The sequence below is a fragment of the Bemisia tabaci genome, chromosome 8 (assembly GCF_918797505.1).
Source record: "Bemisia tabaci chromosome 8, PGI_BMITA_v3".
NCBI lineage: Eukaryota > Metazoa > Arthropoda > Insecta > Hemiptera > Aleyrodidae > Bemisia > Bemisia tabaci.
Window position 1 is genome coordinate 27169817 of NC_092800.1, and position 18527 is coordinate 27188343.

At 40.2% G+C, this 18527-nt stretch overlaps 2 protein-coding genes across 2 annotated transcripts in view; one reads left to right on the plus strand and one right to left on the minus strand.

The window, feature by feature from the left end:
- The window catches only part of LOC109033969 (prolactin-releasing peptide receptor), a 186903-nt gene that overhangs the window by 35192 nt on the left and 133184 nt on the right, over positions 1-18527 (plus strand). The window lies entirely within an intron of this gene.
- On the minus strand, positions 1286-5558 carry LOC109039113 (cyclopropane-fatty-acyl-phospholipid synthase). Its single transcript, XM_019054466.2, has 2 exons — positions 5378-5558; positions 1286-3684 (listed from the first exon to the last, which is right to left on the minus strand). The coding sequence occupies exon 2, from the start codon at positions 3643-3645 to the stop codon at positions 2443-2445; it is 1203 nt and encodes a 400-aa protein (XP_018910011.2). The 5' UTR covers positions 3646-3684; positions 5378-5558; the 3' UTR covers positions 1286-2442.

Consider the following 18527-nt stretch of genomic DNA (forward strand, 5'->3'; position numbering starts at 1 on the left):
TCTTGAAAAACATCGACAAGAAAAAGTACTCTTGATTCAATCAGAATCTAGCTTAAATCAAGAACCAAGCCTCTGAATTTAAACGGATTTCGTTTTGATTCAAGCAAAAATCCGATTGAATTAAGAATATTTTTTCTTGTCAATGTTTTCAAGAGTCTGAACTCTAGATCCAATGTGTTTTTTTTTCCCAGTGTAGTGGAAAGCTAATTTAATCACGGGGGTGGTTAAAACTTGGAAATTGATATACGTCCTCACGCCAGAGGAGCGACGAATTATTCAATCTTTCCTCTGCAATGAAAATTTGACTATAATTATTATAGAGTATGGAACATCCTGTAATCATCCTTGTTAATAGACTAGCGACCACGGTTTCTAGAGCTTTTTATGGTGTCAAGTCATGGCAACCTCGTTAATGAATGCAGCACCTGCAGTCTTGCATTATTTTTCTTTCTCCTTTTCGAGTTTGTTCAACAGTCTCTATCCCTGTCTCTCTATCATAACTTTACTGACTTGATCTTCGATTTATTTTCGGCATTGAGGTCTCTTGGAACTATGACCATCAGTAGCGTGGCGTGCTTTTTGATCTATCGATATTTCCCCATTTGAAGCTGTCGTAAATAATCGATTATTAAGGTGTTCGCTGCGAACACCCTGTTTACCGATACTTATCCATAGGTTTAAATGGCAGATCGATCGATGTATCGCAAAACACGTCACGGCACTAGGGACCATCGAATCGCGTCCTCGTGATTCGACGGAATACTCCAGAACAATATTCGGAGGAAATTATTCTATCTGCTGGCGTGGGGGGCAGAACGCCCTCACCCGCCTGCAAAACGTTTTTGACTCCTCCAAGATTCTATATTTGTTGTTGAACTGTAGCTAAAGTTTTCCTTTCTGTCGGGAGAATGACTGGGTATAGTTAGAAATTGTCTGCTAAATCTAAAGAGGGATTGGATGTAATTGTGGACTTACTTTATATTTCTATCAAAAGGGAATGCTCCTGGCTGCTACGCAGGCGTGCTGCCATGCCTGCGCGACATGCGCGTTGGCGCCTATAACGCTAACAGGGATACTTCACGCATTGCGCAATGCGTGAAGTATCCCCGTTCCCTATGCGCGTGTCGCGCTGGTCCCCCTCGCCCGGCGCGCCGCGCCGGCCGCCTACGCGACTAAACCTTCGGAGAATGATTTGCGCCTTTGAAAAGTCGCCTCCTGGATCATATTTTAAATATTTAAAGACAAGGTACTCGATAAAAGATTAGCCGCAACCGGTAAAAATGAATAATCTTGGAAATTGGACTATTATATTCACTGAAACTATGACAAAATATGAAAATTTACTTTGTGTTGTTTTGCTTATCAATCATACATTAAAATACGAGTACCTACGAGGGTAATCCCAAAAGTCTTGCGTGTTTTACTTTAATTTCAAAATTATTAATGCCAGAGTTAATCCGATAAGGTGTGCACATGAGGCATATTTTCAGCTTTAATATAAGCCCAAGTTTTTAAAAATCGAATGAACGCTCATGAGATAATTTCTTCCGCACCGAACGCGTTCGGTGCGGGAGAGATGACCTTCTAAGCGTCTCGTTTATCCGATTTTAAACAAACCTGCGGGGCGACTTTTGAAATAACATCGACTCGACAATGCGGCGACATACAGTCGATATCATTTCAATAATCGCCCCGCTGGGCTTAAATTAAAGCTCAGAGAATGCCCCATGTGCACGTCTAATCAGATTTTCCCAATCTTTAATAATTTTGAAATGAGTGCAGACCGCGAAGACTTTCGGGATGACCCTCGTATTATATTCGATCTAAACATTTCTCCAAGAATTTTCGATAAAGGCATGACAACTCTGTCTTGCTAAGGAAGAACGCCTCATGAACGCCGAGAAAAATATTCATGACTTTTCTCAAAAATGAACATTTTATCAAAGGAAATTTGACAACTCTCGAATGTTCATACTGCGTTATTCCTCAGCACGGCAGTATTAGAGCCGAACACAGTGTGGCCAGCGCGGAACGCGTATTGGCGCCTACGAGACTGCAGTGATGCTGCACGCATTGCGCGTATAGCACTGTGCGTACGAGCAATGCGTGAAGTATCACTGCAGTCGCACAGTGCTGCACGCGCAATGCGTGCAGCATCACTGCAGTCGTGTAGGCGCCAGTCGAGAGTGCCAGTCGTGCAGTCGAGAGTTGCCAACATTTTTGAGAAAAGTCATGAATATTTTTCCTTGAAATTTTCAGACACTTCAGATCAAATTACAACTAGATTATCTGAGAAATTAGAGGAAAAATATTTACACATTTTCCTGAAATTTAGTGATTTGCCGAGAGAAATTTAGCAACGCCCGAAGACGTTTTTCCTTAGTACGGCAGAACTGATGTTTTTAAGGCACACCTAACTTCGCTCCTCTTGCGTATCCCTGCTCAGCGAGGAACGCACAATCCACCCTCTCTCCCGCGGCTGAAGACAACATGCCAAACTTGAACTCTTCGAGCGCGGAACCCACCAGCGGCACAATTGAGATAGTATATGAACATCCGCTTGAAACGCTCATCGTAGCTTTGCGAGATCTCCGGCCAAGCGTCGACGAAACGCTCGCACCACGCCATCATGGTCTTGTCGAAATCGGCGCCGATGTTGTGCAGATCCTCCACGACGAAGAAGGGCTCGCTGGCCTCGGCAAGCTGCTTGAGGGACGGAAAGCACCCGTTGGGGAAGAGATACTTGTCGAACCAGTCGTCATGTTTCTCGACGGTTCTGTTCGACGAGATCACGTGCAGGACGAAGATCCCGTCAGGGCCGAGGCAGCGGTCGACCACGTCGAAAAAGTTCGCGTAGTTCTTCGGGCCCACGTGCTCGATCATCTCGACGGAGACGACACGGTCGAACTGTCCCTCCAGATCCCGGTAGTCCCTCAGGAGGATGGTCACGTCGAGGCCCTTGCAGTGCTCCCGGGCGAACCTCGCCTGCTCCTTGGAGAGGGTGATCCCTGTCACGCTGACGTCATAGTTCCGAGCCATGTACGCGGCCAACCCCCCGAAACCGCAACCGATGTCCAGGACACGCATCCCTGGCTCCAGGTGAAGCTTCTCGCAGATCAGGCGAACTTTATTCTCCTCCGATTCCTCGAAAGTCGTCGCGTTCCGCCAATAGCCGCACGAGTACTGCATGTGCGGACCCAACATCCGAACGAAGAGATCGTTCCCGAGATTGTAGTGCAATTCGTTCACTTTCCACGCCAGAGATTTCGTTTGGAGATTGAAAAACCTAACAGACAAAACGTTGATAATGTCGTTCATCCGAATAGGTAGATGTTTGATTACTGTTTTCGCTCGGGGATTGAAAAACCGATCGTAGATCATTTTGATGACGTCATGGATGCTGTGTGGTTGAAATTCATCCAGGCGAGCCTTTAAGACTCTATAACAGAAGCCATCGAGTTGCTCGCATTCCCACCAGCCGTCCATGTAACTCTCACCGAATCCCAAAGAACCATCTCTGATACATCGCTCATAACAATCAGGGTGGAGTATTTTGGGGTCCCACGGACGCGTTCCGTTGAGTTGAATGTCGGCCTGCTCGGAGAGAACATCTTGAAAGATCGAGAGAGAAGAGGAATCGAGCATCTCTGCGTTTCTTTAAAGATGGTGTACTCGGAATACAGTCTGAAACAATAAAAAATCGAATAAAATAGTAGCAAATGTTTCAGTTAGGAATGTCGAAAAAGAATGTTTTGTCAGTTGAATAACATAGATTATGAGAAAATGATGACATAAGTTCGAATGCTGCGATTTTACCGTCCGGAACGAATGGAATTATTGTAATCGGAAAAAATTAAAAATTAAAATCATTAATGTCGTTTCCACAGGTATATGCTCATAATAGATTCTTCTGCACTGGAATAAGTATAAATGTTGAACCGAAGAAGATCATTTCATTTGCCATTGGAACTGGGCCCAGGATGAAGTCTTCCCATCTTTTCGTATATTTAAGGGCAGGGCCTGAGACGCCCAAACGTGGTCAAATTTTTTATCTGGTCCCCTCGGGGAGGGGGCGAGGGTAATTTGAAAAAACAGTTTTTTGACCATAACTTTTGAGCGGCTCAAGGTATCGAGCTTAACCTTTTTTAAAATTAATGATGGTCAAGAGAACTGTATTTCACTGTATAATTGATAGTATTTCGGTCAATTTTTGACAGATTTATGGCCTATCAAAAATTTTTCATGCGTAAAAAAATCAGATTTTTTAGTTTAAAACTGCGAGTATTGTGTGCAGATGAACGAACAACTCTCCAAGCATATAGTCATCTCTCTGACGGTTAAAATGAGCACAAGATAATCTTGGGGAAACGATTTGTTTCGGAGTTATGATTTTTCAAAGTTTGAGTGGTGGGGTGTATAATACACGCTGTTTCAGATAGATAAGAAATAGGGTTTTTTTTTTGCAGTTTTGTGATAAAACTAATTACCATGCGTCATTCCTTTCGCCTTGATGCGGAGAATCAGATTTTGATTTTTGAGAGGAAATTTGGCGACATTCGAATGCTTATACGAAGTCTCTCTTCATCGCACGGCAGTCGGGACATCGTATGAGAAAAGATCTTTACAGAAGGAACAGAATAAAATGAGAATCTGCCAGTGGCGTGGCGTGAATTGCGATGTATCTATTGCTCTGATATTTAAACCTATGGTTAAGAATCGATTATTAAGGTGTTCGCTGCGAACACCCTAATAATCGATCCATTTCCATAGGTTTAAATGGAATAACAATCGATAAATCGCAAAGCACGCCACACTACTGATCTGCTCGTTACCCCGACGCGACAGTTCAAAAGAATTTAGCGTGAAACGAAGCGAAGTGACGGCAAAAAAAAAACGCCTTCAATTAATGGAATAGGCACATCGAGCTCCCGGGAGCTCGAATAGTGGTATCGCGCCTGACAACACTTTTTTTAACAATAAAACAGTAATTTGAGATTCAAATCAATAAGGGGGGGGGGTAGTCTCCTCTTTCTTTCTTTTTAAAAAAAGAAAAAGAAAACTAACTACATTTTGGCGTCAAACGTTTAAAACATATTTTTCAAGGACTGCTAAAATGAGGATCAATCAAAACAAGTTGGTGTTCCTGCATTACAATTAAATGTTGCAGAGTAGTTACACCCAAAGTGTGTGTCTTGGTTTCCCTACGCACCGCACATGAGGTTAAAAAAACAAAGGTGCAAAGGTTAAAAAAACATGGGCAAAAATGCATCTTAAACTCTGGAAAAGTTGTCTTTTGAAAGTTACAATACTTTATCCAATTATGCTTGTTACAAATGAAACTGGCTGCTCTCGAATTATAATTGCAAGATTTTATTACCTTATATAAGCACGCAATATCTTTGACCATTCAAATCCTCCATGCCGTGCGATGTAGTTACAAAGTTTCCCATAGAAGTACACGTATGACCGCACAATTAAAGGAATCTAGCAAAAATCATATTTACGCGTGAAGTAGTTTTCATTTCAAGCTTTTCCCTGTAACTCTTGAGAATGATCACTAGGCAATAATAAACTCTATGCACTGAGCGGATTTCTATTGGAACAAAGTATACATTTCCGCAGCTAAGACATTTGTTATGCAAATGCATAGGCCAAGGCATCAGGCCGCTCTTACTCGAACGTGTCACAAAAAGAATTCTGCAATGAATTAATAGGGTCATCACAGTAGGGCAAATCGATCTTTTCGAAATCATGCACGTAATAACGTAATTATTTCAATATTGGACGCATTCTGATCAAAAATAATTTCTTAATAGAGAATTTGCAGGTGTCTAAAATATGATGACTTTCGTGTTGAAGTGGAAACTACTGAGTAAACTGAACACGAGGATACTCTTGGGTCATGAATTGAAAAATTATTGGAGAAAACATGGATTGCATTTTGCAAAAAGGAACCAAGAACATTCCAATGTTGCTAAGATTGTGCAACTTAAATTCTTTGCAATAAAATTACAGAAATCATGAAGGAAATTAAAACGAAGGTAATTTTCGTCTTAAATTTATACATTATTGAGAGTATAGATACAACCTGTTTCGATGATCAGTTTCTATTTGCTAGGTAAAAACTGATGCACAATCTTAGCAACATGGAATGATTGCGGTCCCTTTTTGCAAAATGCACAGTCCATATGGCAAAATTATCTAATCTGCTGAAATACATGTGTTTTAATAGGAATTGTCGCCAGATGACGTCACTAGGCGGTGCATTTTCTCATTTTTAAATATATTTTCATACTATTTCCCATATCAGAAAGAAATTGTAAGAAATACTGTGAAATCAGCTCTTTAAGCACTTTTAGGTAAGGCAATAAAAAATTGGCACGCAATTTCTCTATTGCAGTCAGAATGTGCACTTACAAGAGAAAAGTGAGAATGAAATTGTCTCTTTCTCTCCTAAGAACGAATGGAGATGTTGCATGTGTGAGGGATTTGCGATTTGACTATTGATTCTTATGTAAAAGTTTACAAGAAACACGATGGTGCCACTGGTTTTCTCTGAAATCAACTTCCAAGCTCACAAAAAGCTCTCAAAATGAGGCCAAAATGTAGGGGATATCCCACGCTATCCTGAGAGTCCACCTCCACATCAAGACAAACTCTCCATGCAAAGAAAGGGAGCACATACATTGACAGGCCTGCCACTTTATTCGGGGACTCTAAAACTGAAAACACGGCATCACTGCTAATGTATTTGCTCCCTATCTTTGCATGGAGAGTTTGTCTTGATGTAGAGGTGGACTCGCGGGATAGCGTGGGATATCCCCTCCATTTTAGCCTCAACTTGAGAGCTTTTTTTGAGCTTGGGAGATGATTGCAGAGAAAACCAGTGGCATTATCGTGTTTCTCGCGAATTTTTACGTAAGAATTTATTGTCAAATCGCAAATTCCTCACACATGCAACATTTCCATTGTATGGTCATTTTATAAGGCTCTACCCACACTGAACTTACAGCCTTCTTTTTTCATGGCAAGACCCTTCGGTATATATGTACAATCGTAAAACGGATCCTGTGGAAACGGCCCTAAATCATCACGTATAAATTGTTAAACACACTGCGTGGGGAAACGCGAGCGCGTTTCACGGTACTTATTATATTTAGCATGAACAAGGGGATAATTTATTGTTTACCTTCCGGCGTGCCCCGAATTTTTCTCTACTCTCGAACGAAACTCCTCGTTTGTTGATTTTTCGGGTTCGTTCCTGTGTTCTCACTCTGCACGACGTCATTTTGTTACGTTTGAATCTATGTGGGAAAACGTCGATTCATCAGGGGAAAACGTTCGAATAAAAAACTGCGTTAGCATCTTTTCGTGGAAAAATAAATAAATTAAAATTATCAACGCCCTTCCTCCTCCCTATCGAACTAAATCTGTCAAATATTTACCTGAGAGAGCGACTTTCATCTATATATTCATGTGACTGATGTACTTACTGATGAATGCACTATCCATGCGACTCTAATGGTAATACTAGTATTTTATACATGCAAACACAGATACGCAAAATGCAAAAGGATGTTATAATTTTTTTTTTTTTCTGCTGGTTTAATGGCTTCTTGTCAAGCACCTTCAGCCAACTTTAGAAAATGTTCAGTGTCCGTCCGTAGTCATCGAAGGATCTCCATGCTCCAGGCTTTTCCAATTTTCAGGGATTTGGGCCGCGGAGAATCTGTTTCAGCAGATCTATTCGTCAATTCCGTGAAAATTAGACGCCACCGCCAGGATTCGCACCCGGGACCTATTGAGCAAGAGTCAGACGCGCTGACCACTGGGCCAACCTGGCCGGCTGCTTAAAATTTTGCGATACATGAAGTCTATACTAACGGCAGGTACAACCCTCCCCCCCTAAAAGAAGCCTAGCCTCTAGAATGCACCAATCGAAAATGCTCCCCTAAAATTCCTCAGATGAACACAGTTCCAACAATAAGAAAAGTATTCCTATTAAATATGGAGATAATAAGAATGCTCGATGAGTCAGTCGGAATTATTTTTAACACAACAGCCTCTTTAAAATATCAGCACCGCGTGGCATTAGGAAATTCTCTATTTTATCAACGTGATATTCCAGTCGCGACATATTTGTTGAAAATCCCTTTTTCCGACGGGAAACTTTGCTCCGTAAAGGTGAAAATAAGTGAGATCACATGTGTGTACATTTCCCTGTATACTTACCATAATATCACGCCTTTGAATTTGAATTGCATGAGGAATCGACCAAGGCAGTAGGCTTGTGCCCTTTTGAATTTCCAAGCGGTCCTCGGTGACTTGAATAATCACACCGTCAAACCTAATCAGCGCCTATTTGGAGACATTCGGAGTCGAGAATTCCTTCATTATCTGGGTTGGAATCAAGTCGTGCGTAAAATGGAGAAACTGAGCTTTGATACGGGATGCGCGAACCTTATTCCCCTGCAAGAGGAGGGAATTTAAATAAATATACATGTGCGACGCACACGGAGAAAAAAACCTCCTGAGTGGGACCTGAAGTTTAGGTCATATGGATATCCGAAGCTTTCAGATTGAGCATCTGAACACTTAAGGTCTAGCTGCCGAAGTTCAGGTCTGACATCTGAAACTTCAGTTCTTACATCTGAAGTCCTTCGGTTTTCACATCCGAAAAACTTCGGTTCTCACAGAACTGAAGAACTGAAGTTTCAGATGTCAGACCTGAACTTCGGCAGCTAGACCTTAAGTGTTCAGATGCTCAATCCGAAAACTTCAGAGATCCATACGAACTAAACTTCGGGTCCCACGCACGAGGTTTTTTTCTCCGTGCACAATGGATCGAGTGAATGGGAGAGGTCGGACAATATTTGGAAACTTTAAAAGCTTTCAACTCCGTTTATACAAAACTTTGAGGTCCTAAAAGTGGTTCCATTGGTTTCCTCGTGTTTCTCTGTACTTACACCCTTCTGACCCCTTCAAACCCCCCCCCCTTCTGACACCCTTCAAATTGGAACGAAATAAACAACAAAATTTGCAGTTTTAGGAAAAAATGTCATGTCCGATCTCTCTAATTGACTCGATCCACTGTGCGACGCATGAACCCCTTGGCGCTTGACGTCAACACTGCCGTGATGGCGAAGAGAGCAGTAAGTGCATATCTGTAGGTATGAGCCACGATTAGCACATGCTTTTATGTGCTCCGAGGTTCATCCCAGCATGCACTTACTGCTCTCTTCGCTAGTACGGCAGACTACAAGGGAGTACGATCCGCCGCAGTAGCAGGAGCGGGCATATCCTGATAAATGCTCCTTAGATGTCACATCCAATTATGCGCACACTGGGAAAAAAAAAAAAAAAAAAAAAAAAAAAAAAAAAAAAAAAAAAAAAAAAACACACACATTGGGTCTAGAGTCCAGAGATTGAAAACATTGACAAGAAAAAATACTCTTGATTCAATCGGATTTTTGCTTAAATCAAAACGAAATTCGCTTAAATTAAGTGGCTTGGTTCTTGATTTAAGCTAGATTCTGATTGAATCTAGAGTACTATTTCTCGTCGGTGTTTTTAAGAGCCTGGACTCTAGATCCGATGTGTTTTTTTTTCCAGTGCAAACTATAAGGGAGCGTGTTTGACGTAATCGATGGGACATTTGGACGTAGTTATGGTGGAAAAAACTATGTTCATAGGATTTGTGTGCAGTATCATTCCTTTTCGCATGAATAACATACGTCTACTTAAAAAATTAAAGGCGTGTTGCCGTTGCCGGAATCTACTTAACTTAAAAATTTGCTTAATCTAAGAGCACTCGTTGTTGAAATAGGTAAAACGTACTGTTAAAAGAATTCAGATGTGAGTAAAAATGTAATTATTCAATTGAATATGGAATAAACTATGTTTAAATCGCCCGATATTCTTGCATAAGTTCAGACAAGTTGTAAGCAGTGGCGTGGCGTGAACAATCGATTATCGATATTTCCCCATTTGAAGCTATAGTAAAGAATCGATTATTAAGGTGTTCGTTACGAACACCCTGTTTATCGATTATTTTCCATCGGTTTAAATGGCAGATTAATCGATATATCGCAAAGCACGCCACGCTACTGGTTGTAACCAAGTAAAATTACTGATATCTTCGGTAGTTACCGTTACCGAAAACTACTTGCCTTAATCTAAGAGCACTAGCGCACCGTGGAACGAACCAGTAGAAGAGATCGGACATGAAATTTTAGGCTAAAATTTCAAATTTTTCAGTTTATTTCGTCACAAATTCAATTTCAAAGGGTGTTTCTGAAGGAACTTCTCACAGAAAAACCAATGGCACCACTCTCAAAGTTCCTTGTTTCATGTTTTCGAAAATATAAGCTTTCAAAGTTTCCAGATTTTGTCCGACCTCTCCTATTGACTCGATCCATCGTGTGGCGGTTGAAAAAGGTTAATTAACTTGTAAATTTCAAAGATAAATTTGTATGAACCTGACAAAATTATAGCCCACCAGCAACCGCCAAATCAGTGGAGAAAATTCAAAAGCGCGGATATTGATCGGATTTTTCAAAATTTCCAGAGTGGAGATATATAGTTTCACATTTTTTTGTCATCTGTATAAGCCCGACCGTCCGGACCGAGCCAATGACGAATCTACGAAATATTTCCGGTATTTCTCAAACTTTGATCATTAAGACCGCCCCTATGCGGGGGTTTCCCTCCATGCGTCGAGGATTCTGAAAATGCAATCTTTCGGAAACAAATCTAAAGTTCTTGTAAGTGTCACAATTTTCCCGGCAACCCCACTCCGAGCCGTATCCAGTAATGAACTGAAATAGGTCGACGCCAGAGTGGATAAATGAATTTCGAAGGGAGGGAATTGTAAGGGATTTTAACGCTCACCCACGTGGCCAATTCCACCCCCCTTCCTCGCGCCCTTCTCTTCTTCGCACCCCTCTTGTCACCTTCCATGAAAGCTACTCTGCCGTACTAAGGTAGAACGCCGTATGAACCTTCAGGCGTTGCCAAATTTCCTCTGGTAAATCTCGAATTCTCAAGAAAATTTGTGAATATTTTTCTTCCAATTTTTCATATAATTTTGTTCGCAATTTTGCCTAAAGTTTCTGAAAATTTCAAGGAAAAATGTTCATAGCTTTCCTCAAAAATTAACATTTTATCAAAGGAAATTTGGCAACTCTCGAATGTTCATACGGCGTTTTTTCTTAGCACGGCAGTACGGATGGAATCGAAACCCATGAGAGCTCAAGGAGAACCCACAATGCGGCATTGAGGTGGCCGTTGAATGGGTTGCTCTTTCGGATATTCGATACGACTGGGTCAAATGGATTCTCGATCAAAAGCGCCCGGATTTCACAGGGTAGACGAAACACTCGACATTAAAACCTAACATCCCCGAGCTCCGGTGAACCTCGAGGTCCATAATGGTGCTTGCTCGCTAGGGTTCATCATATGATGGGCATGATCGGTTGGATCGACCAATTCGAAAAGGCCTGAGAGCACGTCAAAACCTCGAAATTCCGTTAGCGGCACGTTGCGAAGAGCGCGAGTAAATGGATTGTGAGGTTTCCGGTTTTTGTTTCCCGATTTTTTTTTCTCATTTCTCTTCTCGCCGAGACGTCGTTGTGCTTAAAAAACTCGTGAGACCAAACTCAGGTGATGCACACAGCCGAGGGTGAAATATTAGATTGGCTTTTTGTTAATAACTTCCCATGGAGTTCCCTTTTCGACTGATTTTTAAAATTTTTGGTTTTGATCTCCACACAAGATGGTGCCAATTTAGCACTATTTTACCATTTTTTCACTTAAAATATTTGCACTACAGGTTTCGTGGGTTTTTTTATCTTCGATTTTCTTGAGAAGAGCAGTCTCATCTAGTAATCAGTGATACGGTATGTCATTAGGCCCAAAAATCAAATTAAAAAACTAAGATATCTGTAATCTCCATCATTCTCAAAGGAAGATATAATATTGCATCAGCATAGATCTTGCATTTGATCAGTAAAAAATTTTAAAGATTTTTAGGAAAAAGATTTTCATCATCACCGATTTTCTAAGCTGAAGTGCTGGTTACACGCTCAAATTTCCATCAATTTCCGATCAAATGGTGACTGGTGCGCACCACTTACCATCAAATTTCTGCGGCCTGCAAACATTTGATGGTAGATGATGGAGCTGTGGGGCTCATCCTTCATCTGATTTCCACACAACCGTGCTTATTTCATGCTTATTTCAATCAACACGCTGTTTTAATTAATTTTACTCATCAATCTACATAACTATCGACCGCCATCTTGGTCATCATTTTCATCGGAATTTGACCGAAATTTGAGCGTGTAACCAGGCCATAACCACCGCTCGAAATATCAGAAAATAGAAGAATCATATGGTGTACATTTGGCGAGAAAAAGCAACTTTTCAAGGCTTCTTTCAGAAACAGCATGTATAACATTTAATCCGTCTATTCAGATACGTGCTTTCATGAATGAACCAGATTTTAAGACGGATGTTCCTTATAAAAAATAGAGTCTAAGCATTATCTAACTACTGGAACGTTGTTGATTGTATTCAGGGCTATCAAGTTAAGCTCATTGAACACAGATGCGCAAATTGGAAAATGAAAGAAAAAAAAATAAATAATAAAAACACTCGCGAATGAAATTAAATTCAATAGTTTGGATGGAATTATAACTGACAGTCGATTGCCTATGTGTTAAAGCTGACAGTACTCCATTTTTTCTGATAAAAAAAACAAACGCAGTTCTTTTGAGACCTGTATGTTTTTGTTGGAGTCTGCTTCATATTTCTCGGCAAATCTGTGTTCGTTTAGGTATATGGAAGAGTCAAGTAAAAAGACATTGGATTAAACGCAAACCCTCGTAAAGTTGCTGAACACATGGTTAGCGTTTTTATCCCTCTTTAACTTATCAACTTTGGTCAACTTTTTAAGCACCTCTTAATAATAGAGGTTAAACACTGAGGGAGTAAATCTGGGAGAAAAAGGAGCGCTGGATATAGTTCGTCCGAAAATATTGAGCCGAACTTTTGTTTCCTCACTCCGCCCAAAATAAGTTCGCGCACATCGTCGTATTATAAACTTCCTCTCGCTACAGAAAGCACAAAATATACCACAACCTGTTCTGAAACTATTACCTGAAACAAGAAAGAATTCTGCTAAAACTTTTCTCATCCTCGTTTGAAACTTCTGTCAAGTGTTCTTCCCGCACAAAATTCGAATCGACTTAAAAGTACAAAAATGGATGGTAAATTCGCGATTTCCAGTACTAGATAGGTTTCTAATTATGATGTCTGACTTTGAAACATTTCGAAGTCATGGCCGGAGCCTGCTTCAAAACACTAATTTTAAATCGAATTCTGCGAGAAGGAATCGACCCACACTCGGTTCTGCGATATTTTAGGTGAGAATTATAAGTCTCTTTTCTGCTCTGAAGAATGCGAAATGTCGAACGCTTTATAGTCACCTCGATGCACTCTCGACATAAATCTTGGCGAAGGAAATGTACAAAACTTGAGGAGAAATTCTCTAATTGTATATTTCATAACATGCTGGTATGATTGTTTTCTTTCAAAGGTTCCAGTTTATGGTCTGTCGAACTTGAATTTCATATTCATTCATTTTGGCAGGCGGGAAATTTTTGTCACATAGTAAATGATTTGAAAAAAATATTATACCTAACACTCACTTGTATAAAAATTGTCTTAAAACAATTTTCATGCAAGTGAGTGCCATCATATTTGTTCCAAATCTTTTATTTCACGGACTAATTTTCTTCAATACTTTATTATTTTAACGGAGAACTAAACTTTGTAACGCCTTTAGACTTTCGGTGAATTCACCCTCAATTATGGAGTGCATACTCACATAACTTCTTGGGTTGTTTGATTTCTTGTCGAAAAATAAAACACTAGAGAAAATTAAGCAAAATCTGGTGTAGTTAGACTGATTCCAATAAGATTTATTTAATTAGATTTTACTCATTTAATTTAGTGTAACGTCCATCTTTCTTTCGTTTTCTTCATTTTTCTGATCTTCACTCTCCTCAATTTCCGGGTTAAAATGCAGGAATAACGTCATTTTCTAGACCCGTGCACGGAAAACGAGCCGTATTACTGATAGCCGAGGGAAAAAAGAATAAAAATCACCCGGTCGGATGTAGTGTGATGAGCAGCTAAAACAACCACATCAAAGTTACCCCAGCGCTGCAAGATGGTCGGATGAATTACAAAATTTCAACATTAAAAACGAAAACGAGGTCTGTTTTAAGTTCAGTCTGGCATACCCACGAAAAGCGCATCCCTTAAAATTGACCATATCGCACCCCATTTCTGTTTGTTTAATTTTTCCCACGTTTTATTTTTCATTCTCCCGTTTAATCGGAGCTGAGCTGGTAATTGCGGCTCTGAGCGAGCCATCCGGGGGATGCAACATGCAACGTTGCCGCTTTGACCTCAAAAATCAACTCTTGACATTCAGCTAAAACGAGACGCGAAGAGATAGGTGGAAGAACGACGTTGGTTGAGCGTAACGAATATGCAACTTGCGCTATTCTTCCACAGCGCTCATCGCATGCAAAAATCGGCAAATCCTCGATGGATAGACGTTGCAACATTGTGATGTCGTAGGGATGCTTTCACTTTGATTTATTCCCGGTCTAATTGTTGTCGCGCGGATAATGTCTGGCGACTGGGGTAAGGTTACAAAATTATATCAATTTGTCCTCATATTGTGGTATACGGAGAGACGGTGTCATACTGTCCGGTGAGAATTATATCATGAATAAGGAATGAACTCATTTTAAAAACCAAAACTGGACATGCTTAAAAAAAAAACCCTCGTGCACTGGAAAAAAAACACATTGGATCTAGAGTCCAGACTCTTGAAAACATCGGCAAGAAAAAATACCTCATTCATCGGATTTGCTGAATCAAGAACCAAGCCTCTTAAATTAAGCGGATTTCGTTCTTGATTCAAGCAAGAATCCGATTGAATCAAGAGTACTTTTTCTTGTCGATGTTTTCAAGAGTCTGGACTCTAGATCCAATGTGTTTTTTTTTCCAGTGTGGTTTATGAAGACTAACTGGAAAATTATTAAAAATTCACCTAAGTTATAGCAATGCGCAAGGGAGTGGGGGATAACCATAACCATAACCATAACTATCACCATATAGTGCTACGTAGCCTAAACTTTTCGATTATTCTCCGGCGACAACACTATGATTTTCACAGTTAACTCCTACGCGTACGGATATCTTCTTGTTTTGTCTTCGTTTTTAAATATGAAGGACTTTTCATGCAAGCGAACATCTTTGCTAATTTGACCAATAACTTTTTTTCTTTAGGCTGTCATTAGCTAATAAATTCTAAACGAGCCCGCTCTCTTTGAATGTTTACCATAATAACCTATACTTACCACATAACCTAGAGCGTCTCTTCAGAGCAAGGCTCGGCTATACGCGACCAGGGATGGATTTGCCAAAGTTTATCGCGGCGGGTTTACGATAAATGAGAGAGAGAGGGAGGGAGGGAGAGGAGGGAGAGGGAGGGGAAGGGAGAGGAGGGATGGGGGGAGAGGGGAGGGGGGAGAGAGAGAGACCAAAACAAATGAATGAATGGGACATGACAATTCAAGCCCTAAGTTGCAGTTTCAAAATGAGCAATTGAGAAACGCTGTCTCGCCCCATGAATGTCTATTTTCAGAACTGGACATTTACGCAGGCAGAACTCATCTGAAATCTCAGCGGGTAGCGTTTCCATGTCGCAGTGTACCTTTTCTGAGATCATAACCAGAGTCACAGCAGCTTTCACGCCGCACAGTGATATTCTAATGAACGGAAAAATTGCAAACAGGGTGAGGGAGGGGGATGGGCAAAGAGTTAAAAATCAGTCCTCAAATTGACAAGAATCGAGGTGCTCCAGGGAACGAACGCGGTGACTTAATGTTGTGAATGAGGCTATGATGCAACTAAACTAGCCCGAGAGATGCGCGTGTTGCATGTCGACAAAAATGAAGGCACGTTGGAAGTCTGTGGTCTCGCCTCATTGCAACGCGACACCATGCACGCATACCCGCTAACTATAATTGACCGAATAGCAGTTTTGTGATTCCTAACAACTTTTTTGTGGAAACATTGGTAGTAATGACTACTCTGAAAATATTCCGTGGAAGTCCCTCGATTTTAATTTAAAATTTGGAAGATGTAACGCGGTTAGCAAAGGAACACTGATTACGCACAATGCAAACTCCGATCGATTCTTACTAAAACCCATTACCTATAGCCAATTCTAATTGCACAGAGTAAAATATTTGTTGCATACAAGAATGGACATATTGCGTCGAGTAAATTTAGTTTTGATAACAAAAACTCACTCGCCGTGATCATTGGTGGATCCAGCAGATTGGCAACACTGCTTTTTCTCCATTTAAACCTATGGAATATTCGACTGAGGGCAAAAACGAGAATCGATTATTTAGCATAGCTTCAAGTTGAGGAAATTCAGTGTTGCCGCATTGCTAGATCCGTCTCTGGTCGTGATCAAATATTTTCAGTAGAGAACGGAATCGTTTGATTTCATGATACGTTTTCTCCGTTTCAAAGAACGTACTCTTTCTCAAAGCTTGTTTATCTTAATGAATTCACACAAATTAGAGTTCACCTTGCTCTGTTTTTTTTTTTTTTTTTTTTTTTTTTTTACATAGAACGAAAAAAGAAAAGAACAAAAGTTGCACATTTTTACGAAAAAAATTGCACGATCCAGAGAAAAAAAAACTCGTTTTAAAATGTGAAAATCTTTCACACTTTAAAATTGATTTCAAGGTCTTGAATATCCGATTCAGAATCTTCTCTAGGATTTGGCAAATCTTATAAATTGCTCAATTTTTCTCTTAAAAGTTTGTTTTTCCACGCGTATCCCACGAAACAACAACTTTTTAACCACCCTTGAGTTGACTAATTAAAGAGTTGTGTGCGTGGCACGCACGGCACCGGTCAAGCTTGCGTTGTGTTGATAAAATGGGTCACCTCGGAGCGAGTCTCAAAGTTCGTAAAGTAATAAAAAATAATATAAACATGGAGTTCGGGTCGGTTCAAGTTCAACTGATGACCGGTATACTGCGTTTACGCATTAAAATACTGGTCCTCGGTATTACTTGATATCACCAAAAGTTGAATCTGTGATTTCATTAAAAAAACATGCACAATTCTACAAATTAAAATGCTCTGTTTTACGACATAAAAATCACAAAGGAAGATAGTCGAGACGTTCTCTCAAGTAGCACAGATTGCAATAAGTTGCAATGCATAGTAAAACTATTGCAATTCCACTGAGTGTTGTGTGTTGCCTAGCTCCTATTTGAAGGGGTCCCACTTATTGAAAGAGGTGTGTGAAAAAACGGCCAAAAATGCCTCAAGGCATTTTCGAATTTTGATCACTTGGGGTGATACAGTAGCTTCCGAGACACCCAAAACCGGTCGCCGTTTTGCTTAGAAGCGCCGGGTTGCGACGTTGTCATTTTTTAAAGTGGAAACCTTTAAAAATTCATATCTCCGCCGCATCTCAACCGATTTCAATGAACTTTTTTTTAAAATGTTCTTCTTAAATAGAGCTTTCTAGTGATGTATAGTTTTTTGGGGTTTACTTGGCTTTAAGTGGCACTTACGTGGATTTAGCAGTTTTTGATAGGACACAAAAATTTAGTTTTTATTTTACCACGATCGTGGAATCGACGGAATCTAAACAAAAACCAGTCTAAATGAAAGTTCAGATTCTCACCTTTCTAACGAGCACAAGATCATCCCGGGGAAACGTTTAGTTCCCGAGATATGACCGCTCAAAGTTGGTCACATGCGCTTTTGCGCAATGTGAATGCGTGTTAATCACTAAGTCATTCGCGAACTAGGGGTCCCTTACGTTCAATTTACGTTGAAATAATTACACAGAGCAGTAAGGTGTACAACACGAGCCGTATTTTCACCTTCGGCTGCCGATGTGCGACGTTGCCATTTTTTGAAGTGAAAACTCTTAAAGATGCATAACTCCGCTGCATTTCAACTGATTTCAATGAACATTTTTTTAAAATGTTCCTCTTAAATAGAGCTGTCTAGTGGCATTTAGGTTCCTGGATTTTATTTACCTTAGGGAGGCACTTAGGTCGTTTATATGGTTCTTTGCAGAAATTTTCCATAAAAGAAATAGTGTTGCTATTTATATTTTTTTTTTCTCGGCGGATTGTGGGAGGGTTTAAAATGGCAAAATTTAAAAGAAAGAACTTTTAAAAAAAGGGATTCTTTTAATCACCATTCTTACGTGTACAAATATTGAAAGCGACGCTCTCATTGTACAGGAGAAGGTGGTGTTGCTAATTTACCAAGATTTTTACATTATACTTTAAGCGACGGTGATCTTCCGATCTAGTTTGAATGTTAAAAAAAATCGGGGGAAATACAGACCCCCTCCTGAAAAAAAAGAAAAAAAAAATAGTGACACTATATTTTGTATGAAA